This window comes from Rhineura floridana, chromosome 1 (genome assembly GCF_030035675.1).
Source record: "Rhineura floridana isolate rRhiFlo1 chromosome 1, rRhiFlo1.hap2, whole genome shotgun sequence".
Lineage (NCBI taxonomy): Eukaryota > Metazoa > Chordata > Lepidosauria > Squamata > Rhineuridae > Rhineura > Rhineura floridana.
This window is the reverse complement of record NC_084480.1, coordinates 34,909,148-34,933,711: the sequence shown is the minus strand read 5'-3', so window position 1 is coordinate 34,933,711 and position 24,564 is coordinate 34,909,148. Positions and strand designations below refer to the sequence as shown.

General features: G+C 44.0%; 2 protein-coding genes across 2 annotated transcripts in view; one reads left to right on the top strand and one right to left on the bottom strand.

Annotated features, from left to right (window-relative positions):
* Window positions 1-9,741, top strand: part of ARL15 (ADP ribosylation factor like GTPase 15) — a 266,297-nt gene extending 256,556 nt beyond the window's left edge. Inside the window, exon 5 of the mRNA XM_061617872.1 lies at window positions 9,471-9,741. Coding sequence (XP_061473856.1) covers window positions 9,471-9,623 — 153 coding nt within the window. The 3' untranslated portion in view covers window positions 9,624-9,741. The remainder of the gene's footprint in view (window positions 1-9,470) is intronic.
* A 6,935-nt stretch (window positions 9,742-16,676) lies between these two features.
* On the bottom strand, window positions 16,677-22,905 carry LOC133380486 (uncharacterized). Its single transcript, XM_061617842.1, has 2 exons — window positions 22,126-22,905; window positions 16,677-18,553 (listed from the first exon to the last, which is right to left on the bottom strand). Exons 1-2 carry the CDS (start codon window positions 22,544-22,546, stop codon window positions 17,949-17,951), a joined length of 1,026 nt encoding a protein of 341 aa, XP_061473826.1. The 5' UTR covers window positions 22,547-22,905; the 3' UTR covers window positions 16,677-17,948.
* Window positions 22,906-24,564: the final 1,659 nt, after the last annotated feature.

Below are 24,564 nucleotides of genomic sequence, written 5' to 3'. Positions count from 1 at the left end.
CTAGAATGTTGTATTATAGCTTATTTGTATTTCCATTTTTGACCCAAAGGCCTCCAATCCTCACAATCAAAACATTACAAAATAGCAAAATCACAAAGTACCCATCACTCACCTTGGACAAGCGTAAGGAATGTCTGCAAAGAAACAGAAAAAACATCAAGTCACCCCATCTCTTAACTTGGATGTACACACTTCCCTCCTATCTCTCACCCATGTGGATAGGTTCCACTAACAGGCTCTGGCTCTGGGACAGAAACCACCTCCCTCCCACTGCAGCCAGCAGACAATATATTAGTTAACACCACTTTATAATAACCAGAAAGCATGATCCAGTTCCTGATGTGTGTGCTTCCAGTACCAGAAGTTCCTGTCATCCAGTATCCATAATGCAGGTCAGGAATTATCATCATCATCATCACCTGCCCCTCACCCAGAGGTCCCATGGTGGGTCACAGCAGTTTTAAAATACATTATTAAAAACAGGTAAAAACAACCTAAACATCACAAAAGATAGGGTGGGTCCTAAAAATATACATCTCAAGTGTCAAAGGCCAAGGTATTCCTATTACTAGACATCTTAATCAACTACCCAAGCATCACCCACACTTTAATTCTTGCCCTTTCAGTCACTAGAAACATATTTTAAGCTTATTTTAGGTTGGAGGATAAAGATGCATAGAATTTTGATAACGCACACCTGGCAGCCCCCATCCTGCTATATACCTCCCCCTTTGATAGCTAAATACAATGTCCTCTCTAGGCAAGTCTTACTACCAGTTCACGCACAACTGCTAAGAAAACTAATGCAGTCTTAGGCTGCATTAACAGGAGCATAGTGTCCACATCACAGTAAGTAATAGTTCTGCTCTATCCTGCATTGGTCAGGCTGTATCTGGAACACCATGACTAGTTTTGGTGTCCTGTTTTAAGAAGGACATTGATAAACTAGAGTTTGTCCAGAAGAGGGTTTTCAGGATGGTGAGGGGTCTGGAAAGGGACTGTTGAAAGAACTGGGTATACTTAACCTGGGAAAGAGAAGATTAAGGGGAGCAGTCTTTAAATATCAAAAGGGCTGTTGTGCAGAAGATGGAGCAGACATGTTCTCTCTTGCTCCAGAGGGCAGGACTAGAACCAATGGATGAAAATTGCAGGGAAGCAGATTTCGGTTAAACATTATTAAGAGATACATCCTAATGGTAAGAGTTTTTGACTGTGGAGCAGACTGCCTTGGGAGGTTGTAGGCTGTCCTTCTCTGGAAGTATTTAAGCAGAGGTTGAGCAGCCTGGCCATCTATCAGGGATGCTGTCATGGCTTGGTGCATCGGGCATCCTGCATTGAACAGGGGGTGGACTAAATGACCCTTGCACTCTATAGAATCATTGTTGGAAGCAATCCAAGACATTATGTAAGATCTAGCTGTAGTGTTTGATGATGGTGCTTTAAGCACTTTTCTATGCTGCAATCACCAGGTAGTGAACATTCACATGTGTGAACCAGCCCTCAATAGCTAAAGGTATTTTTAATTAAGTGTTGCCAGTGCTAATGCGCTCAGTAAGGCTGATAGATGTCTCTCCTAGATAGATGTGGCATCCCACGTCAGAGGATTTCCAGCAAAAACTAATTCTGGGTCTATTCCTTTGTAGCCCCAAGCCATGGCAAAGCACAGCAAGAGTTTTCAGATAATTTCCCCATAGCTTTAGGCTTTAAGTTACTATAGGAGTACACCTTCACAGACAGACAAACATTTGGGGCCCCGGAACTGTGGAAATATTAATTACGACCATTTGTTTTCCTGGATACAACTTTGTATTAAGATATTTGGTATACCAAAGGAGACTTCTGGTGTGTGGTTTACCAAGGAGTTTAAAACACAATAAATAATTAAAACAAGTAAAACAATAAGAATATAACTTCAGAACATTTAAAAACAACAGTGGAAATTAAAGTAACAAATCAGCAATCAAGCCTGGGTAAATGAAAAGCTCTTCACCTGGTGCTAAAAAAAATCATCACTTTGCACCAGGCAAGTTTCCCTGGGGAGAAACTTCCAGTACCAAGGCATTACAACTGAAATCCACAACTGAAATTTAAAGAAAGCAACACAGGGCTGCTTCATGTGCCATGATTTCAACAGCTGCAGGTATATGCTTCTGACCCCAGTTGTGCATCCCCTTAAAACTGTAATTGCTTTGTATATGCTGTAGAAAGTCACTGGTCTCTATGTGTATGTGATTGGCTCTTCATTTATGGTGGCAAATTTCCACAGTTCATGGCCAGTATCCAATCCTTCTTGAACAAAGATAATCTTGTGTCACCCTTTAATTTATGTCCAGAAATTTCTTCTTTTCTCCTGCTTTACTGTACCTTGATGAATCTTCATATGCTTTTATTAAGAATATAAATGAACTTATCAGCTAGATTACAAAAAAAGGGTGAATAGTTGTGCACACCCAACAGGGTCTTGGGCATGAGCTTCTTTAACAACAGCCACCCCCCACCAGTGTTGGATGACAAAACCAAATCTGTGAACACATGCACACTCTGGGACATGGCTAAGGTAGCTCCTTGGATCTTGGCCATAGAAATCACTGTTCACCATGAGCTACCAACTATGACCACCTTACTCTTTTTCATCTACTCTGATTTTAAAATTATAAGAACCACACTCCAAACTTCAATTGGCTGGGAAGGGGATCTCTCTGCAGCTGCCTTTGCAAACTTGATTTGAATTTTCTATCTTCACTGTTGTGGACTAAGGACATACTGAAACAAGGCACTTTTTATTACCTCTGTAATCTGAAGCTCCATTTCTTGTTGTTCTCCTGACACTTTTGTCTGTTTCCTCTTTCAGGTTCCTTCTACTGTGGCACATTGCCTGTGGTGTGAAAGACAAGATGAAGAGAGATTCATTCCATGAATCTCTCTGCAGCTGGTCTTATTTTAAAAACAAAACAGTGTGGCTGGCACTCTTTGGTGGGTGCTAATCATCTGGTGGCATAACATAGACTAGCCTTTCGGGGGGGGGGGGGCTTGAAATTTGAATCTATTCCAAAGCTTGAACTTTTCCAGTTGGCAGAACAGTTTGCAGAACATTATCTCCCAAGCTAGTGTATAAACATTTTTGTAGCACATATTTATTTATTCTTCACTGTTACTCATATTACCCTCTTTTCAACTTGGCATCCTGCATTTCCAGGGGAAAATATCTTGCTTTGGAGTACAAATAGAAGAATAAATAGCATAATTTTTGGTTGGTATACTTTTTAAGATAGCAAATTACTCATTTTGGAACTATATACTTAATCGTGGCTGTCCCTGAATGAGTGGCAGTTCTGCGGCCTCACTTCCAAGAGGGTCAGTCCCCCTGTTAAACAGCATGTAAGGGATTTCTTACAACAAACCTCAGTTCATGAATCCTACATCAGAAACTGGCTGAGGGGTTTTCCAGACAATCATCTTTATAAGAATGTTAAATGCACAATGTGACTCATTTGCTGTGGAGGATCCTAGAGATCTCTCTTTAAGGAAGCGGGTATCATCTTTCTTTGGGTTATGGAAATATCATATTCTCTCAACCCTCAAACAGCAATATCTCACTGGGAAAATACAATCCCTTTCCAGCCCAACTAGCACATCAGTTCTAATTAGTAGTGTTTGGAATAAGGATGTAAGCAGAACTCTGCTGGATCAAACTCAAAGCCCAAAAGAGAGCCAGTGTGGTGTAGTGGTTAGAGTGTTGGACTGGGACCTGGGAGACCAGGATTCAATTCTCTGCTCTGCTATGAAGCTCACTGGGTGATCTTGGGCCAGTCACTATCTCTCAGCCTAACCTACCTCACAGGGCTGTTGTGAGGATAAAATTAGGAGAGGGAAACCATGTTTATATGCCATCTTAACCTCTTTGGAGGAAAAATGGGATATAAATGTAATAATAAAATCCAACATCCTGTTCTCACAGTTACTGATCCACAAGAGGACCTCTTCTCTTATTCCATGACTGCTAAGCTTACTCAGGAGCCTTTGGTAAAGTATGAGATCAAAAGTATTTTTTAAAAGTCTAAGTACACAGTGTTGACTGGATTACCTCTATCTATATGGTTGTTGATACTCTCAAAGAACTGTAAAAAGTTAGTGAGCTAGGATGTACCCTTGCAGAAGCCATGCTGGTTCTGCTTCAACAAGACTTCTATATGCTTGATAATTTGTTGTATAATTAATATATTTTCAATGGTGTATGTGATATAACTAGGGGTAAATAAGTTCTCTTTCCCTATTACACTCTCACAGGCCATTTTGCTCCTCACAGGTAAAGTCCTGTCATAATGTAACACTCAGGGACAACTGTAATACTCAGGACAGAAGTACTTGAAACACAGGGAGGAGGGAACTGTTGCAGGGGAATCCCTTTCAGTATACCAATGCCTTGCCATTTTAAAACGCTTTTTTCTCCTGCTGCTTTTCTTTGTTTTTTGAAGAATACGTTCTCCAGTGATGAAGCGTGCATATGCCATGATTTTAAAATAAAACAAAGTCTGTACTTTTTTCTGGTGTACACCTAAAATGTTTTAATCATACACCTTAAAAATCACATATGATTATAATAAACCAGGTTTGCAAGGATTTATTACTCAGGTGCACCCTAGATTGGCAACAACTCCCTGTTGAGTGTATGTTTGATGGCCAACCCAGTTCTGCCTCTGTGTAGTGTGTGAAATTGATCCCAGAAGGGTAATCTCAGTCCATCATTTAGCATTTGATCTCTCACTGTTGGTCCTGGACTGTGGCTAGACTGAGTATAGTACTAAATATAAAACCCAGGGTTTTAAATTGCAAACTGGGTAATATAATAATATATTGCATGAGTTTGTAATATAAAATAAGGATTTGGGGGTAAGTTTTCCTTCAGTTCCTTGCCGTATCTTTCAAATACATGTCTTTGTGATGTTTTAGAGAAAGATTTTGTGGTGAAATAACACGAGACGTTGCAGTCCTTGACATGGAAAGAGCAGCATAATCTAATGGTATGCAGCCTCCTTAGTTCCTGGATGGGACATGACCATAGTTGATGAGTTTCTCATTCAAGTAACCCTCGACCTCATAAAATTGGACTCATACTTGAAGCCCACCCTTTAAAATGCCAGATTTTTTTCTCATTTTCAGCCCATGCAGTTAACTTGTATGTAGTTTAAAAATAGACTTTTAAAAGAATCAATTTCATGGTGAATGCATCTAGTCAAACAAGCCATTTAAACAACATCTTACTCGTGTGTAGCAGACCATTTTACAAGTACCTGACAGTTTTACAAGCCTGTGTTTCAGACAGGGTAATTGGTTGTCTCTGAGATGTGAGTTTGGGACTTAGACTCATTAACTTCTTTCAGCGAACAGAATATTTCTCAACTTTGTTGTATACCTGGTGTCATTCTTGGTGCCAGTCATATTTTTAATATATTACAAATAGGATGCAAGAAGAGAGACTTAACTTTGGGACACAAATAAGCTATTTACATGCTGTCACCCTTTAGGCTTCTCATTAGGCACAATATATCTAATTATGATCTCTGTACTATTTGAGTAAAATTGTCATCATCTCTTAATCTGTATATGCATTTAGCATTGTAATGCAGATATTGGCTTGGATTCAGAAGTGTCTTGCGTGAACAGAAAGAAACTTCCATAAGGAAACCCAACCAAATTATTCTGATTTCCTCATCCCACTACTGCTCCCTTTCCCTACTATGGAAGATCCCTTGACTCTCAGGAGCAGCTTGAGGGGCCTTAGGGGCTATGGGGGGGAGGAAACCCCTGTTGCATGAACAGAGTTCCACTCATTCTTCATTGGGTCCAACCCATTCTATGTGTGTTTGGGTTGTTGGTTAAAAAAAAAATAGCACTCAAAATATTAAGTTTGCTTTGGGCAGAGGAGTTCCAGTATCCATACTGATCCTGCATTTGTGGATGCTCCATTCACTTCAACTGAAGAATAATTGCCAAGTGTGCAGTTTGCTTTCTCTGTGCAGTAAATGAGGCATGCTCTGGATCAGGACAATGGAGTAAAAAATTACGACCCAGTTGGGGGCTCAATTTTTCAAATGCTGATGTTCATTGTAATAATCTATATTGTTATATTATAATATCATATCTCATAAACTCCTGTAAAAATAATTTTCTCTCTTATTTATTCTGTATCGCTGCCACTGCCCTATCAAATTGTGTGCAGAATTGGATAACTGGCAAATAGAACAGGGCAATTTTAACAACATTGGCAGTGCTACTCACACCGGGGTGGTAGCATGCATGTAATTGAAATGAGAGCTGATTTACACCACATACAGACACACATTGGAATCAGCTTCCATTGGACATATAATCCTGTTCATGAAAGCAGCAGCCACACTTCAAGGATTGAATGAGAATTGGCTTGTAAACATTGGCACCCCTTGACCATGTTGCTGTTACCACACCTTTCTCAGGGGATTTGCTGTATCTAATAATTTGCTTTTATTGTTTGCAAAAATGTAATGGCTTCTTTTCTCAGCAGTCTTCATCATTCACTACTGAAGGGAGTTGCTGAGTCATTTGTTAGGATTTTTATATAGAATATTCAATCATGCTGAACAGTGAAGACATAGTCCCACATGTTGAGAGTGCACAGAAGCAGTGACCAAGATGAGAGGCTTCATAAAATATCAACCATTTCTGTGAGAATGTGAAATATACAAAAGCAAACCTGTGCACCCATTTTATGCTTTCTGGTTTTTATGGTTCCAGTTTCACTTTAAATTAAAGCATAGAAGAGATACTCCTTTTATATTCTGATCTTCAAAACAGTTGAGTGGTCAAAAGTAATTTTACATCAGGTGGTCATTTATTTTTAAGTCACGTAGGAAGAAGGCAAGGACATTGCTTTAAACTCTAGAAAATGTCTGTAGTAGGCTTAAAAAGAGTTGACAAAATATCACGTGGTGCTTCTCTTGAATGTATTGAGATAGCTCCAATGTAGAGTGAAGTGGGAGAATCCTTTAACTTGATTATTGAGGATTTGCATGTACTGTAGACTCTTTCTTTATGACTGTAGCCATAAAGAAACTCACTTTCTTAACAAGGTCAGGAAAACAACAGTATCCATAAGAACAGTGTGTTGATAATATTTCAAGAGTTGGGAAAAGCTATCACAAAATACTTAATATTAATTTGTACTTTTACAGGAAACATTTCCCAGAGGAAAACATTTAAGACAATTACCACCTTTTTTCTTAAGCAAGAACATAAATGATTAACCAGAGTTTCAAATTTTGCTTTAATTAAATAGTAGCCATTGCTGACAGCCCAACTCATAGTAGATGCTACAAGGAGAGGAAATTGGTAATTTTCAAATAATGCATTTCATATTCTTATTTCCAGCAGGTACTTTTTCTGCGTTGGCAAATGCAGGCCTCCCTATAATTAGTGGGACAAAGAATATTGCTCTTATAGGAGTGTGTGTATGTGCACGCATGCGCATGCGCATGCACATTCTTTACATTAGAGGTTTGTGAAAATCTCAGGTTACTCAGTCATTTTTGTCAGCTTAGCACCAGCTGGCTTTATTATCAAGTGGTTTGTTATGTTTTTGTCCAGCTTTTGCTTCCTCTCTGAATGTAGCTGTCAGGTTGTGTTTGCTGAAACAAGCCACAGTGGTCATTCATTTGGCTTCACAGTATATGGTTAGCGTACTAACATCAACAAGATACCTTCATTTTCAACTAGCCAAAATTATAGTATGCATTCCTAGCATTATGCATCAATTCAAATTTGTAATGTTATGAAATTAATCACCTAAGTGGGTTACTTACATATTTAATATTAGAAAATTGCACTTTGACTTAACTGTGATAGGATTTATTTTTGAGAAAGAGATCCAAGTCCCTCTGTCTAACTGTTGTTGCTAATTTAGCCACAGTAAAACTGATGTGAAGGGATAATTCAGTAAGATCTCTTCCGTGTATGGGTAGGAGAAAGGGGGCTTCTTCTTGTATCTCTTTTCTAATAGTGCATTTTTTCAAGTTGCTACTAAATTATTATTCCTTAATAACCCAAGGGAAGTGGTTGAGATTACTGTTGCCGTTGCCATTGGTTTAGCGGTCAAATAATGCATATCGAAAAACACTTCTAAATTTCAATAAACAGCTTTTTCCTGCTTCTCTGAATGATAATGTTATATATATCTAGTTTTGTCAAGGATTTCATCTGAAGTATGTCTTCAAAGGAAGAATTAAATTCATGGTTTTAGCTTACAAAATTGATCTATTCCATTTTAAATCACTTTACTGGTAAACAAATATTGCATATGGATTGTATCTTGGTTAGATAGTAGTTTTTTATATATAGTCAGTGCCATGTACAAATATTTGAACAACACACATCACAGAAACTTCTAAATGGTCTAGATCACAATACACACTGAAAGTTACCATGATCACAAGATTTGCTAAACATATTTTCTTTTGTTGATGAACATTCTGCATGGAATTATTATTGTTGTTGTTGTTGTTGTTATTATTTCTTACCTACCCTTCACTCACTACAATACGGTATTAAAATACAGTATTTTAAAGTATGCTATTAAAACAACCTAAAATCACAGAATAGGGTGTGTCCTAAAAATATACATCTCAGATGTCAAAACCAGGGTAAAGAGGTGCATTTTAAGCATTCACTTAAAACTATACAGTGAAGTTGCCAGGCACAGCTCAGTGGGGAGGGAGTTCTACAACTTAGGAGCTACCACAGAGAATGCCCTCACCCGGGCCTCCATCATCCCAAACTTCTGAAGGTGGTGGGACTTCCAAAAAGGCCCCCTCTACTGATCTCAACACCTGAGAGTGTCTGAATGGAAGGAGGCGGTCTTTCAGATATTGGCATGTTAGTCATTTAGGACTTTAAACACTAGAGTGAGCACCTTACATTTGGCCAAGAAATGAATTGGCAACCAAACCAGCTATTTTAAAACAGGGTTTATATGAGATCTAAAGGGAACCCTAGTTATCTGGCTGTTGCATTTTGGACCAGTTGAAGTTTCCGAGTCATCTTCAAGGGCAGCCCCACATAGAGCACATTGCAATAATATGAGCAATAACTGCACTGTAAGTTAGAAGTTATGTTCTAATTCTGAAGCTGAAAGAATGTATACCATCCATTTTGAACAAAGTCTGGTTTGGCCTGTGTCATAAGTGCATATAATTCTTTGATAGACATCCCTGTGCTTTTAAATGTATTGTTAAAATGGTGGTTTCCAAGCAGGTCATTCACCTCTAACAAAAACCCTTGGAGGTCACACCATATAACTTGTATTTCAAGAATAGCTATATAGTAATTCTAAAAATAAACACGCAAGATTCTTCCAACACTTTTAATATTTTCAAAATAGAAAGTAAGCCAAAAGGTGTATCTAACAACTGATTTTTATTGCTTTTTTTAAAAAAAAATAGATCAAAAAGTATTTGGAACTTGAACCACTTGCACGAGGAAAACGCTGGATACTTAAGCCTTGTTCCTTGGATGAGATGGAAGCAGTAAAAGACAGCTTCAGCCTGCTGATAAATTTATTAGAAGACAGAGATCTTGAACCTTCAAGAATGTGAAGAAAACTAGGATGGTTCTCAGATAGCAGTGTACCTGTTCGTCTCACCTTTAGCTGAATTATGGTTTGGAATAAAGAAGACTGTGTTATAGCTTGCAATAAATATATTTTTGCATTTAGTCTGGAAAGCCTGTTTATAATTTCTGTGAATCAGGTTTATGATTCTTTTCCATAATGCTTTCTGTACTACTGAAATTGAGAGTTTCTTTTGTTTACCAACAATTCTGTTCACTGTATGCCATTTTTCTGCATTGTCATTAGTAGAACCTTAATGTGGAATTTTGCTGCATATACATAACTCAATCTGCAACTGGACACCAAAAGATCTGAAAAGAAAATATGTTTTGCAGGTCTCTGACCATTACTTAGGTAATTCTATGGGACGAGCACACAAGCTATCTGGAAATTAGAGTCACTGAGAACCACAGTAAATCCTGAAGCCAAGGAATGCATTTTTAATGCAAACACTAGTCAGAAGCCTTATCAAATGCAAACACCTACCTTTTAACATTTACAGTTTTAATTCCTTTTAGAGAGACAAACCATTGATTTAGCAAGAGATGAGGCAAAGACAATGAGCATATCAGTATTTTGTTATCAGTTTGGATTCATCTCGAGTGCAAAAAAATAGCCTTTGTAAATTTGTAGACGTCATTTAAGCTGATGATTGTGTAAAATGGTGATGAAATGGGGTCTAACTTTTAGTAAAGAAAATGGAGCATGAACAATAAACAGGTTTAAATAATCCATGGATGTATTCTACATAACTAGTATTATGCTAGAAGTCCTAGAGGCCACAGGATTATTTTATTTTAAAAGTTAGTGTCTTGGAACTATTCTCAAATTCTGTGTTTCTTAAATACCCCTATTTTCAGGGGCTTCAGTTTCCTTCTAGCATTGCTCCAGGCTGAATGTTGGTAGAAAGCTTATCATCCAGAACATAGCTTGTTTTTGTTGCTGTTTTTTGTTATATGTGACAGTACTCCAGTTAGTCCCAAGAAACTATCCTTTGTCTTTGCAGGTTTACTCAGTTTTCAAGCCCACAGACTGCTTCAGAATTCAATACTACCTTGGTTGCAGTCAGTGGAGCAGTACTTTAAACCTGGCCTCTCAATAGCAACATTGCTGGTGCTTACCAAGAGCGGCAGCAAGGTTGGGGCAGTGCAGATGCACCAGTGGAAGCACCCAGATTAGCTCTGCCGGTGTGCCTGTACTACCCCAACCTCATGGCCACCATGCCTCATCCCCACTCTGTCCCAGTGAGTGGCAGCGGCATCACTGTCAGGAGGCCAGTTCTACAGCCTTGCCCTGCTGGCCACTGCTGCATAATACAGCAGTGTGTAGCTCTATATAAATTGTGTTGGAATGCTGGATGTTATATTCCTCTACTAACTAGGGAGTGGAATCAGCCTTGCTCAAATATTATCGTATTGGTGGTATTACAGCATTTGGTCTTCTTTCTGTATGTCTGGCTTTGTTTTAATTTTCAAGGTTAAATGCAGAATATCTTTTGACTTGTAATTTTTGTATAATTTACTCTAGGGTTTGGAAAGTAAAAGGTATCAAAAAAGGATATCAAAACAATTTCTCAATATATAATGCACTTTGATCTGTGAACTTCCCTTTTTTATTTTTATTTTTAATAAAGACCTTTGGATTTGGGGGCTCATACCCCGTCTAACCCTCTGACTGTTCCTTGTGAAGAATGCCACATAATATATTCTTTAGTAGTGGTGAGACTACTAAATAGGATTTTGAATGAAACTGGAGACAGAGAGATGAAAGTGACGGGAGGGCCAGCAATACTTACAACTAAAGGTATTTGTTTATATTGCCTTCACATTTTCCTATCCAATTTCCTATCTGAAATTGAGGCTTTATTGAGACTGGAGTTTCAAATGTTTTTTGAAAAGCTATAATTCATCTATTAGTAGCTGCCTGATTTCACCAAAAGAAGCCAAAGATATTTGAGGTGGCCTATAAGTTCCTTGTATTGAGACAGATGGTTTCTGATACTCTGTTTTTGGCACAGTCAAGGCTCATGGGTGCATTTAAAAATATGCAGATAAGGAGGGAACATGCAAACAAGGAGAGAACAAACTGGCTTTTCATCTCTTAACTGATCAAATTTACAGAAGGAGAAAATGGGCCCAATTTCCATTACTTCAGAGGAATAGATGTGACTCAAATCAATAGATGTGGCTCAAACTGTTAAAATGGGGTTGCTTTCTTCTTTAATGAGGCCATCCAATATCCACTGTTATTAGGGACTGCAAAACTGTGAGAGAAGAGCCAAACTAGCGGAACAGATAATAAAGCTTCAGCTATATTGTAGTGTTAAATATAGACTAGGGTTGGAATGGTATTGTCACTTACTTAAGGGTAAACCCCATTGAACCCAATAGGAGTTCCTAAGATTTAAAATGCATAGTGATGGCCTGCAGAACCTTTCTGAAAATATCTAGTACAGAGGAAATTTTCACTTACCTAAGGATTTTTATCAGATTTTTATCATACTACATTCCATACTACAGGGTGAAACAGTACCTCAGAACTGCTAGAGGACTACAGATAAGCCCTTTCATTTTTATTGTTCTTTGTGGTAACTGGATTTAAACATAGCGGTAAAACTTTTATATCTTTAAGCACTTCATGAACTAATATCACATTTCTATCTAAAGTGTTCTCAAATGTAGATTGATCTGTGAACACCAAAGCAGTCCTTATTCCACTTGGTTGTTTTTTGTTTTCTTCTTGACCTGGGCCTTCATCATATAGATGAAAATAATCCCATTCCTAGGGATTACTGTGGATATTGCCTTTTTTATTTAAGAAAGATGTTGTGATGTGAGGTTCTAATAGACATCTGTCAATCACTGTGTTTGTGTGTGCCCACATTGGGCTTTTTCTCAGACTTATGACAGTCTACAGTACTCTGGCAGTAAGAATATAAACATTATCCATCAGTATCCAAGAGTAGCTGTTTTGACAGACTCCTGTCGCACATTTGTCAGTGGCTCCTATGGTCTATCAGTCCGAAGATGCTCATTGTGTTGCTTCCATGTTTATATCCCATGCTAAATATATAGAAGTGCTAGTACTTTTTAACATCTTTACTATGTTCAGAATTCTTTATCCTCCCCTGTACAATGTGCCATATGTCTCAGCTTACATATTCAAATACTGTAAACAGAACTACATGTTGTATTGTTGAGCTTGCATTTCATTATTTATAGACATTAACAGATTTTTGTATGCAGCTAGGTAACACAGTTGCCTTTTTTTGTAATGGCAAGTAATTTATATTACAGAGGTTTGTATATTACTGTAGCTAAAAGCAATGGTTGACACCTAACACACCATATACCCCTGACTTTATACTAAAAATACAGTGTTGATACTTGACCCATTCGTGCAGAGAACATCAATGCAGGAAGCACTGTTTGTGATTTATATAATTTGCACTAACCAAAATGAAAATAAATGTTCTGTAGAACACTAGTATGAATGTTTTCATCGATATTAACATTTTAGAAGTGTGTTTCATTTTAAAAAAAATTTCATTGACATTGTCAGTTCAGGGCTGTTTCTTGCAAATACACAAGTACTTTTCAAGAGGCCAGCCACTTATTTGATTGCAGTGTATATAGGGAGGTTGCAGTAGTTATCTAAACTGTAATTACCTCAATAAAAGTAGTTTAAGAATTTAATCTGTTTCTTCCAGTGACAAAATCCTTACTCATGAAAAAAATATATGTAAAAAACAAGCTAGAATAAAAGTTCCAATAGATCTTGCAGAAAGATAGACAACCAAGCAGAAGTGTAGTCTTCAGTTGAACTTTCCTTCAAAATCTATGTGGATTCTGAATGGTGACAATCACACCCCCACAATGGATTCTTCCATTGATGGTAAGCAACTGTTGGAATAGGTCCTATGGCTTAATATACCTGACATAACAGGCTGGTTTTTAGAACAGATCAATCTGCAACATTATTTCAAAATGTTTCACAGGATGGCAAACACCACATTTTCAGTATTGCAACTATTTGGGGATCACTGGCCAATAAAGAAAAATAAGGAATTGCACATGATAGCAATGGCCAGAATTCAAGGGACTGCGTATGCTTTTAAAGGAGTGTATTTCATTGACCCATTGGAATATTTGACTCTCTCCCACCCTTTGACTAGCTGACTACCAGGCCCCATCACAAACTGCTTTTCAAAATCTCCTCAGTTTGAAAAGTACCTTGCTATGTGGCATGAGGAGCTACTGTCCAACCACTACCTTCACCTGGGCTCACACAAGTAGTCCTACAGTTCTTTAGAACCTGACCAGCATATATTTAAATATAGTCAGTGAGTATGTAACACTGTGCCAGTCTAGAGTAACTTTGTGAAATTAAACATTAAAAAATGTAAACATAAATCTGGTGAAAGGGACAAATAATAACTTCAGTGACATTCCATTGCCCTGTTCCTATTGTAAGTTTCATGTTTCATGAAGTGGAACAAGGGCAGCATAACTCCTAAAGTGCTATGAAATCATGCCTTTTAAAATCTAAACTCTATGGAGGGCTTCTCAACAGAGTTGCAGGATACATATCACTAATGTGCTTTTGTTTTATAGTGATGAATGAAGATCTCGTGATTATGTCTGATGGCATCTTCATGCATTCCCAATAGTTCCTAAACGTCATTTTGTACATGTTTAGAAATTGCAGGACTGGTCTCATTAGCCACCCCAGTATTTAAAAATGTTTTTCTACACAGAAGTATTTCTGGGCAGGAAATAGCGTAAAATCTTTGTATCATTTGCTACACATCCTGATCCTATGAACATGCATGCAGCATACATGTGTTCTAAGTGCTTGTAATAGCAGACAAAGGGCTACTTCCCAAGCTATAACATGTTAAATAAACTCACATGTAACTCCTCGCCCTAAAAACTCTGCAGTTCTATAGTCTATTATCCCTTTCTTTTCCATTGTTACTCTGTGTTAACATATGACTTTCAAAAGAGCAACTTATTTTCACACAAAACTTCAGCAGTAAAGTACTTCACTAGATCCTTGCTACGGTTCCTGGTCATTATCTGCACACACCCATCCTTCAGTTAAGTGAGAATATGTGGTGTTGTGCATATAGCCAGCTGGTGAGCCAGTTTTCTGTTATCAGCTCAGTACATGGTAGTATATTTACAACACATCTGGACCCATTCAGAAAAATGTGGAGAAGCAGAAGATTGGCCAAGACATTAGATGGCAAGCTAACCATTTAGCTGTATGCTTACCTTCGAAATTTACCACTGGGTAATTAGTTGGCTAAATTGAGTTAATGCTTTGTGTGAATGCTTGGGAAGCTCATGTTTTCTTAAAGTTCTTATAAGAAGTGGCCAAGATTTACCACACTAGGAAGTTTTTCCTCAGGGAAACTTTTCCCTCAAGCCTTGACCACTGTATCCTTTGGAGGAACTTTGATAGACACGACCTGCTAGAAGCTATGTTGGTGATGCTACCAGGGGAATGACTTTAAAGTATTAGACTTCTTTGAATTATAGCACAGGAGTACGAGCCAAAAAGTGCCCAGGTCAAATTTTTTCTTTACCATGAAAATTCACTTGAAGTGTAACCTATAACCTGCAATAAACAAACAAACACTACCACTCATTACAAGATGAAATTTTCTCTTTCATTCATTTTGGAAATTGTAATATTAAGATATTCCTTTACTTTGGATACAAATTGAAAGGAATCAGGGAGGACGAAAACTCTGCACTGATAGTGCTAGGCCCCTATATTTCACCCCAACATTGTGATCATCACATTGTGATGTGGTATTCAGGCTTTATTTACTTCTGTACATTGCTTTGAGATGTTTACTGTTGCTTTGTTATGTAACTTCAAATGTGGAAATAATATTTACTTATTAATTTACTTATTAAATTATTATTATTTGTAGTAGTAGTATTTAATGTTAAATGTGGAATTGTCATCACTACCACTCTATCATTCTACTGTATTTTTTAAAATAGTTTTTTTTGGGATGTGTAAACTGCTTACAGATTTCTGTTGAAATATAAAGCGGTATACAAGTTAAATTAATAATGTAATTAATTACCATGCAGTCCTATGCATGTCTGTAAGAAGTAAGTCCTTTAGAGTTCAGTAAGGCTTATGGGTAAGTATGTATAGTACTGCAGCTTTAATTTATCAAAATTAATCTATTAAACCTTTGCAGATATAATATTAAAATCTGTTAGTTCCATTATGCATTAATACAAGACAGAGGCTATGAACTATTAAGCCTTTAGTTCTCATTGATTTTTCATTACCAGTGGATTGCCTCTCTTACTCACAAAACTAATTATGTCAAACTAGTCAAATCCAGACAGCTAAAAGGATGTCAGTAGAATCTGCCCACTGCAAATGTGTTCACTCACTTGCTGCTCTACCTTTAAAGTAATGAGCATGACCTTAGTGTGACAGTAAATAAGGTAACATACAGCTGCTAAAATAATGACATACATTAATGGTGTAAGGAATGTTTACCCTGCATTCCTATCTATTAGTGTCCACAATTAACCTGCTCCACAGCTGAGAAAATAATTCTAGCCAACAGTGATAAATTGACAACACTTCTCCCCTTGGAAGTGGCAACAATATTTATAGAAGTTACTACAAACAAATGCATATCAAGATATGGTGCCATGTTTCACTAATTTTAGTCCTTGGGATGTGCCAAAAACACAAGATGACTATGCTATTATAGTTAAAAATAACTCAAATCCTCCCCCACTTTTATTATTAAAACAAGGCAAGGTTTACTTACTGAGTATTTTTGCTTTTTCCCCCTTTTATGCATGTTTGTGGTACTCACCGCTAAAATGCCTAACATTTACAAAGACTGGGACAGAGCTAGGAATAGTCTCCTGGCTCCCAGACATCAGCCAAACCCACAAGATTATCTCTCTTCCTTTGTAGCATAGGTTGCACACCTGGGGATTCTGAGGTTGCGGCCTATTGCCGAAATAAAACACAGACACCATTGCTTGGGTAAATGATGGGCCACTTTATTTAAACAGAATCAATTGAATAATGAACCTGCAGAAGGGAGATTAAGGGCGGGGCGTTCTGGAGATCCAGGCAAAGCCTGTTAGCAGCTATCGGGCGATCATGCCCTGCCTGAGCCTGGGGCTGCCCTGTGCCAGCCCCCCAGCTCCAGCCACACCCTGAAGATGTGTAGGGGGTCCAACCCGCATCACCGCCCCTCGGAGCCCTGAAACTCTGAGCGGATGAGGCACGTTGGCCCCAAAGGCGGCCCGTACCCTGTCCCCGGGCCGTGTAGCCCTGAGCTGCAGGCCTCCGGACCGCCTGTCACCCCCAAAGGTGCCTAAAGGTGTCACCTAGCTGCCCTTTCCCTTTAACCTTTCCCCGCACTTCTTCGCTTGCATCCCAAAGTGACCGTTAACAATACAAACTAAACAGCCCAATCAGCCTATTGACCCCAGGGGCACCCGTGCTAACCCTTGACCCCTCCCCCCAACCACAGTGTGGAGTAGGCAAAAGAAACCTGCCAGCAAAGCGAGGCAGGCAGGCCAAAAATTCCTAGTCGGCCCCGTAGCGACCAAATGGATCACACTGCAGCAGAGGGAGGGTCGGGCGGGTGCCGCCGAAATTTGAACTGGATGGCGGGAAGCAGGCGGGGCGGCCTTAAATAGCCTTCAGCCGCCCCGCCTCCCTGCCGCGTCACACGACGGCGCGCCAGCGCGCCGTGTGTGCACGCATCCCATCCAAGATGGCGGCCGGGACATCGACAGCGGCCGCAAGCTCGTCCCTCTGCCCGGTAGGTCCCAGGCACGGAACGGGATTGCGGCCTATTGCCGAAATAAAACACAGACACCATTGCTTGGGTAAATGATGGGCCACTTTATTTAAACAGAATCAATTGAATAATGAACCTGCAGAAGGGAGATTAAGGGCGGGGCGTTCTGGAGATCCAGGCAAAGCCTGTTAGCAGCTATCGGGCGATCATGCCCTGCCTGAGCCTGGGGCTGCCCTGTGCCAGCCCCCCAGCTCCAGCCACACCCTGAAGATGTGTAGGGGGTCCAACCCGCATCACCGCCCCTCGGAGCCCTGAAACTCTGAGCGGATGAGGCACGTTGGCCCCAAAGGCGGCCCGTACCCTGTCCCCGGGCCGTGTAGCCCTGAGCTGCAGGCCTCCGGACCGCCTGTCACCCCCAAAGGTGCCTAAAGGTGTCACCTAGCTGCCCTTTCCCTTTAACCTTTCCCCGCACTTCTTCGCCACAGAAGGGGGACAAGCCTCTGCTTAGTCCCCCTTTACCCCACACCCGATAAGAATCTGGTGTAAACCCTTCTGCAGGTCCCTTAGAAAGATGTCGTTGCCCTTGTCCGTCAAATGGACGCCGTCAGGCCGAAACAGCTCAAGCTTGTTGTGGCCCACCTCTGGGTGGTGGATGACAGAACCTCCTAAGTCCCTAAGGGCCCTCTGAATTTGCCTGTTCACCTTTTTCCGTGCCCTGTCCATCCCTCGTGGGTCACCGGCACAATTCCACCTCCTGCGCGGCAGGATGTCTGACCACACTAAGTGCACCCCCGGCCAGCGACGTGCAATGGCCCGGAGGTCACCGCATGCCTGTTCAATTAGGGCCTTGCCCTTTAACAGACCCAAGTCGTTGCCCCCGAGGTGGATCACCAGCACCTGGGGCGCTGCCACTTCCACAGCCGGTTGAAACAAGGCTGGCAGGAGCCCATCCCAACGCATCCCCCGACGTCCCAGCCACCGCACTGCGGCCCATTGACTGAGCCCCAGCTGCGTGCCGAAGCGAGACTTCGCCGCCCTGCGGCCTGCCCAGAACATCATACTGTGGCCACATAGGAGGATGCGTGGCTGCTCCGATCTTGTCCAGCGATCTGTTGAAACAACAACGACATTGGGTAACAATGGGGGGGGGCCCTGGGGGGGGGCAAAGTCTAGCCGCTGGCGCCGTGTGTGTCAGCAAGTGGTCTAACGTAGGCCTTGTACGCGTCCGAGGACCACCCGCCCACGGCCTGAAGCCTGTCTTTAGTAAAGCCCAATAGGGCCGCCGTGGAGGCCGCGCCTATCCGGAAGGAGTGTGTCCCGAACTTACTGGGGTCCACGCCTAAGTTCCCCAGTGCGGCCTTCGCCACGGACCAGAACTGGTATCTGGTAAGGGGCTGGGAGTTCCTATGTATGAATAGGTACCCTGACTGCGACCCCCTCGCTGCCACAAAACTGCGCAGGGCTGTTACTGGGCAGAGTTCTTGCTGCCGGCATGGGGCCAATACCACCAGGCGCCCCTTACCATGCTGGTCCGTTTTAGACCGCCTGAGCCGCAGGATGGCCCGCTCTGCCCTCCAGCTGAGGTCGGAGACTAGCAGGGCTCGGAGGGAGTTATCCCTCTTGGAAGCTGCCACCACCTCCCCAATTCGGAAGGCCCCAAAAAACAGAGTGAGGGCCGTAGCATGATATAGCAGGGCCTCGAAAGGGGAAGAACACAAGTGCTTCCACTGTCCCTGCAGGCCAAACAATAGCTCTGGGGAAAAGGGGAGGCGGGCATCCGGGGGGCAAGGGCGCTCGCGGGACCAACCCTCCAGCATCCGGCGCACCCTAAAGTCACCCGTGTAGTCCTGAAAGCCCCGTGCCTTCGCTAGGAAAGCGAGGCCTGAGAGCTTACCTTTGATGGTCCTGACTGAAAGGCCTCTCCGTTTCCCCTCCACGCAGAACTCCATAAGCTGCTCGACCGGGATGGGCCACTCCTGGACGTAACCCCTGGACTCTCTGAAGTTAGATAGATCCCTACCTGCCCCCTGGTAGCTGGCCAAAGTGCTGGGCGCCACAGAAAGGCTTATGGCCCTTTCTGATTCAATCCTCCAATCTCCCATAGCGCTGGGGGGAACGCCTCCGGCAGAGCCCTTGCCCACGGTGCCAGCTGGCGAAACTTCTCCATCTGGTTCCGTGATAGAGCATCAGCAATACTATTGTCAATACCCGGAACGTGGCGCGCCAGGAACTGAATATTATAGCGAAGACATTGGAGCACGAATGCTCGCACCAGAAGCATAACGTTGGGGTTTCTAGAGGACAGGGTGTTAATAACGTGCACTGTGGGGAGGTTGTCGCACCAAAAGTGGACTGAGGAATTACACAGCTTGTCGGGCCAGAGGTGTACGGCCACGACAATGGGGAAGAACTCTAAGAACGTCAGGTCTCTGGTCAGGCCGGCCAGTGTCCAGCCCTGTGGCCAGCTGCCGTGGCACCATGAGTCATGCAGAATGACCCCAAAACCGAAGGCACCCGAGGCATCGGAGTGCACCTGTAGCTCTGCCTCCAACAGGCGATCCCTTCTCCATAGGGAGACCCCATTAAAGTTCCGCAAGAAGGTGGACCACACTGTCAGGTCAGCCCTAAGAGCGGCTGTCACCCGTGTGCGGTGGTAGGATCGTGATAGGCCAGCCATGGCGTCATATACGCGCCGCAGGAAGGCGCGGCCGGGCGCTACAACCCTGCAGGCAAAGTTCAGCTGGCCTGCCAGCCGTTGGAGAGTGGCTAATGTCACCTTATTAGAACTGACCACCTCTGAGATCTTCTCCCTGAGGGCCCCCAACTTGTCCTGAGGAAGCCTGCAGCATTGGGCCACCGTATCTATCTCGATGCCCAGAAACGTGATAGCAGTGGATGGGCCCTCAGTTTTTTCGGCCGCGAGGGGGACGCCCAGCTCCCCAGCCAGCCCCGCGAAATGTGCCATGAACGCCCTGCAGGTGCCTGAGTCCGCAGGGCCCGCAAACAGGTAGTCATCTAAATAGTGTACCACTGATTGCAAGCCTGCGCGCCTCTTGACCGCCCACTCCAAGAAGGAGCTGAAGCGCTCGAAAACAGAGCATGATATAGAGCAGCCCATAGGCAATGCCCTGTCCACGTAATATTCACCATCAAAAGCCAAGCCCAACAGCTCGAAGTCCTGTGGGTGGACCGGGAGGAGGCGGAAAGCAGACTTGATGTCACACTTTCCCATAAGGGCCCCAACCCCGCAGTCCCTGACCATTCGCACAGCACAGTCGAATGATGTGTAGCGGACTGAGCACAGCTCCGCTGGGATAAAGTCATTGACTGACTCACCCTGTGGAAAGGACAGGTGGTGTATCAGGCGAAATTCACCTGGTGCCCTCTTGGGGACGAGGCCCAACGGGGAAACTCTGAGTGAGGGGATGGGTGGTGCAGCAAAGGGGCCCAAAACCCGGCCGGCTACTACTTCCTTCCTAATTTTTTCTCTCAGAACTGATTCCATGCCTTCCACTGACTTAAGGTTGCAGGACATGAAAGGTCGCCTGGGACCTAAATAGGGGATCCGAAAACCCACTGTGAAGCCTTCTAATAAAAACTGGGCATCTAGGACTAGGGGGTAAAGGTGGAGTAAGTGTCGGAGCTCGGCAATTTTAATTGGGCTGGGGCCCCTTTCCCTGAGCTGCGCCTGCAGCCCCTGTCCTCCTTGCGCCAGCCGAATCCCTGTTTCCACCCCTGAAGGGGCGGCCCCTGGGGCAGCTAGTGCAGGCGTGAGGGCCCCCACATATGGCACATTCATGTCTGAACCTGCACGGGCTCCGACCGCAAAGGCCACGCGAGCTGAACTCCCAGCAAAGCAGGCGGGGTTGAACCCCCTGCCCCGCAGGCCCGCGGGAAGCAGTTGCTGATGCCTGGCGCGCCAAGAGATGGCCGCTGTCCGCCCTATCGCCTGCCATGGGTCTAGAATGCGCCATAAATTGCAGCCACAGGTCAGCCTCCTTCTTGTCCCAGGGGAGGGATGTATCAAAAGCCGCCCTCATACGGAACGCCTGGTCGTAGTCCAGCCATGCCGTCCCTTGAAACTCCGAATAGCCCCGGTATATGATATCGAGGTATTTGATCAGTACCGAGGCCCTGTGAGGCTGCCTCTGTATTACCACCCCCATGTAGGTAAGGAATGCAGGCAGCCAGTTAGCCCAAGAGCGCTCTACCCGTCGGCGCTTGGGCCTATCGGGCTCTGCATGTTCTCCTTTATCCTTATCCTTCCCAACCGGCTCCCTGTACAGGAGCGAGAATAGGTCCACATACTCTCCCCTCCATATTCTGTCCTTCGTAGCAGGCAGAAGATGAAAACCCAGTGGGGCAGACGTTTCCCCAAAAGGTATGGCCCCCTCTCTGACTGATCCCAGGGGGTCGGATATCTCTGCAGGGGGGTTGGCAGACAGGGCGGGCTGATGTCCTCCTTCCGTCGCCGTCCCAGCGGCGAGGTGCCAGACCTGCTCGCAGGCCTCCCTTAGGGGATGCTGCTGCTGTGGCGTAACCTCCCCCCCGCCGGCGGGGGTCCCTGCCTGCCCATATCCCTCGGTTACCGCTGGTGGGGAAAAGGGCCAGTAGGGGTACCCCCAGGGGGCCCAGCTCCACTGCTGCTGTCCTTGTTGTTGTGGCATGATAGAGGACTCACCCTGTGTGCTTTCCGCCGAAGGTCCTTGTGCGGGCTGCATTGTTGGGGCTGCTTGCAGGGTGGGAGTTGCGCCTGGCTCTATGCTGGGCGTCCTCGCCTCAGCCCTGAGCCCGGCCTCCAGCACATCCAGTCGCGCTAAGATGGAAGCAACAGCCCCTGCATCAGCACTGTTCACTGGCCGCTGTGTTTTCCCCCGAGACCGTTTGGGTGGTGGGTCTTTCTTCTTCCCTGTCACAGGTTGGTCCCGGGGTGCATTAGGGTGGCTTGAGCCATGTTCTAGGGCTTCCAACCTGGCTAATATGGCCGCCCATGGTGGCCCCTCCCCACTCCTTGCCCCCTCCGCCGCTGGGGGTGGGCATCTCCCCCCTGCTCTGGGGGCCTTTCCCTTCCCTTTTGGCCCCCCTTGTCCTTTCTTAGGCATACTAGAGGGAGATAGGGGGCCCCGCTTGCAAAACGACGTGATTACAAAGCGTTGTGAAGGAGCCCGCCTGCTTAATCAATACCCCCACCCGGCACCCAATTATCCTGGAGGGTAGCCTAATTGCCCTGCACGTGGCAAGGATTGATGGTTGGGTCGTGCCCCACCTACCCCCGCGCTAATTAAAATTAACAATTAAATTTAAAAGTTGCCGGCCAAAGGCCGCCTAGCCTGTGGTCCTCGCCGTGCTGGATCCGATCCTGCGCTGCCGCCTCGTCGTGACTGCCCCAGGATCCTCGCCGCCTAGGCCTTGTTGCCCGCCGCCACTGCCTCCCTGTCTCTCAATGAGGTTGGGGGGGGGCTCGCTGCCGCCCAGCCACCCTGGCCACAGGAAGCCTCCGGAGGCCCACGTGCGCCGGCAGAGAAGCCGCCGCCGAAGCTGCTGCTGCCGAAATTGCCGCTGAAGGAAGCCGCGCCTTGCCGAAGCTGCTGCTGCCGCGATCGCTGCCAAAGGAACCCCGCCGAAGCTGCCGCCAAAAGGAGCCCGGCCGCAGCTGCCGCTGAAGGAAACCGCGCCGAGCCGAAGCTGCTGCTGCTGCGGCTGCCCCGATTGCCGCCGAAATTTGAACTGGATGGCGGGAAGCAGGCGGGGCGGCCTTAAATAGCCTTCAGCCGCCCCGCCTCCCTGCCGCGTCACACGACGGCGCGCCAGCGCGCCGTGTGTGCACGCATCCCATCCAAGATGGCGGCCGGGACATCGACAGCGGCCGCAAGCTCGTCCCTCTGCCCGGTAGGTCCCAGGCACGGAACGGGATTCCTGCTAGTGAAAGTTCCCTTGCCAGCCCTCTTGATTTGCATGATGAGGATCTAAATTCACACAAGGTTCAGAACGGGCCTGAGGTTTTGGTTCAGGCCCATCTCAAGTGAAAAGTGACAGGAGTATGGCAGCCTAGTTAAATATATTCTAAATAAGCTTTCTCTGTTCTCTTAACACTTGATTTAACCTCAGTAGTGAGATCAAATGTCATGTGATCCTTTTGGTATGTTGATGCATTATTCTTGGGTTTTTTGACCTGGCCATTAAAAGAATCACGTACTGTGGTTTGATGACCAAGAATTTCTGTCTGTTTTCACTTCTTTTATAATAAGGTAAAAGAAATATCTAGCAAGATCTATCTTGGGATGCAGCCAGGATGCTGCCATCTAGATTTTCTGAACCTGATTGGTTGATTGTCAACCCCCTGCAACAAATCTCAGCAATTTCTAAATTGTAATTAAGCTTGGACCAACATTACGTCAGCAAAACTTGACAACATGTAACTTACATGTGTATTAATTGTGTGATTAAGTTGCTGCATATCCTAGCAAAGCTCATCTGTAAAATACATTAGGTGCTATCAACAAACCCCAAAGTCCATATATCTTTTGTGGTTGGTAGAGACAAAATAGATATTGTCATTCTCCCCTCCCCAGATCCAATTTATGACATTTCACACTGCCAGTAATGGAAAACTGATATGATCATGGGAATGTCTATTTGCCAACTAAAGCAAGCTATGGGGAAGGGCCATAGCTCTGTAGTACAGCATCTGCTTTGCATGCAGAAGATCCCACATTCAATCTCTGGCATCTCCAGAGATTGGAACATCCCCAGTCTGAACTCCTGGAGAGCTGCTGCCAGTCAGTGCCAACACCACTGAGTTAGATGGGACCAATGGGCTGACTTGGTATTAGGCAGCTTCCTGTGTTGATTAGTGGTGTCAATGAATCTGTATTTTCCTCTTACATAAAGGTGATAACTCACCTTCATTAAAGTAGAATCACTAGCAAGTGTGAAGGCAGTGTTGTGTAGTGGTTAGACTAGTGGACTAAGACTGGGAAATCCAAATTCAAATCCCCACTTGGCTGTGATGCTCACTGGATAGCCTTGAGCCAGTCACTATCTCTCATCCTGACTTTTTTTCATATGGTTGTTGTGAGGATAAAAGGAGAACCATGTATGTTGCCACAAGTTCCCTGGA

Bases quoted from the DNA above. Each gene is read 5' to 3' on its own strand.
- LOC133380486 (XM_061617842.1), bottom strand. From the start codon at position 22,546: ATGCCTAAGAAAGGACAAGGGGGGCCAAAAGGGAAGGGAAAGGCCCCC. The intron at 18,554-22,125 runs GTGAGTCCTCTA...TTGTTTCAACAG, and splicing joins TTCGGCGGAAAGCACACAGG to ATCGCTGGACAAGATCGGAG.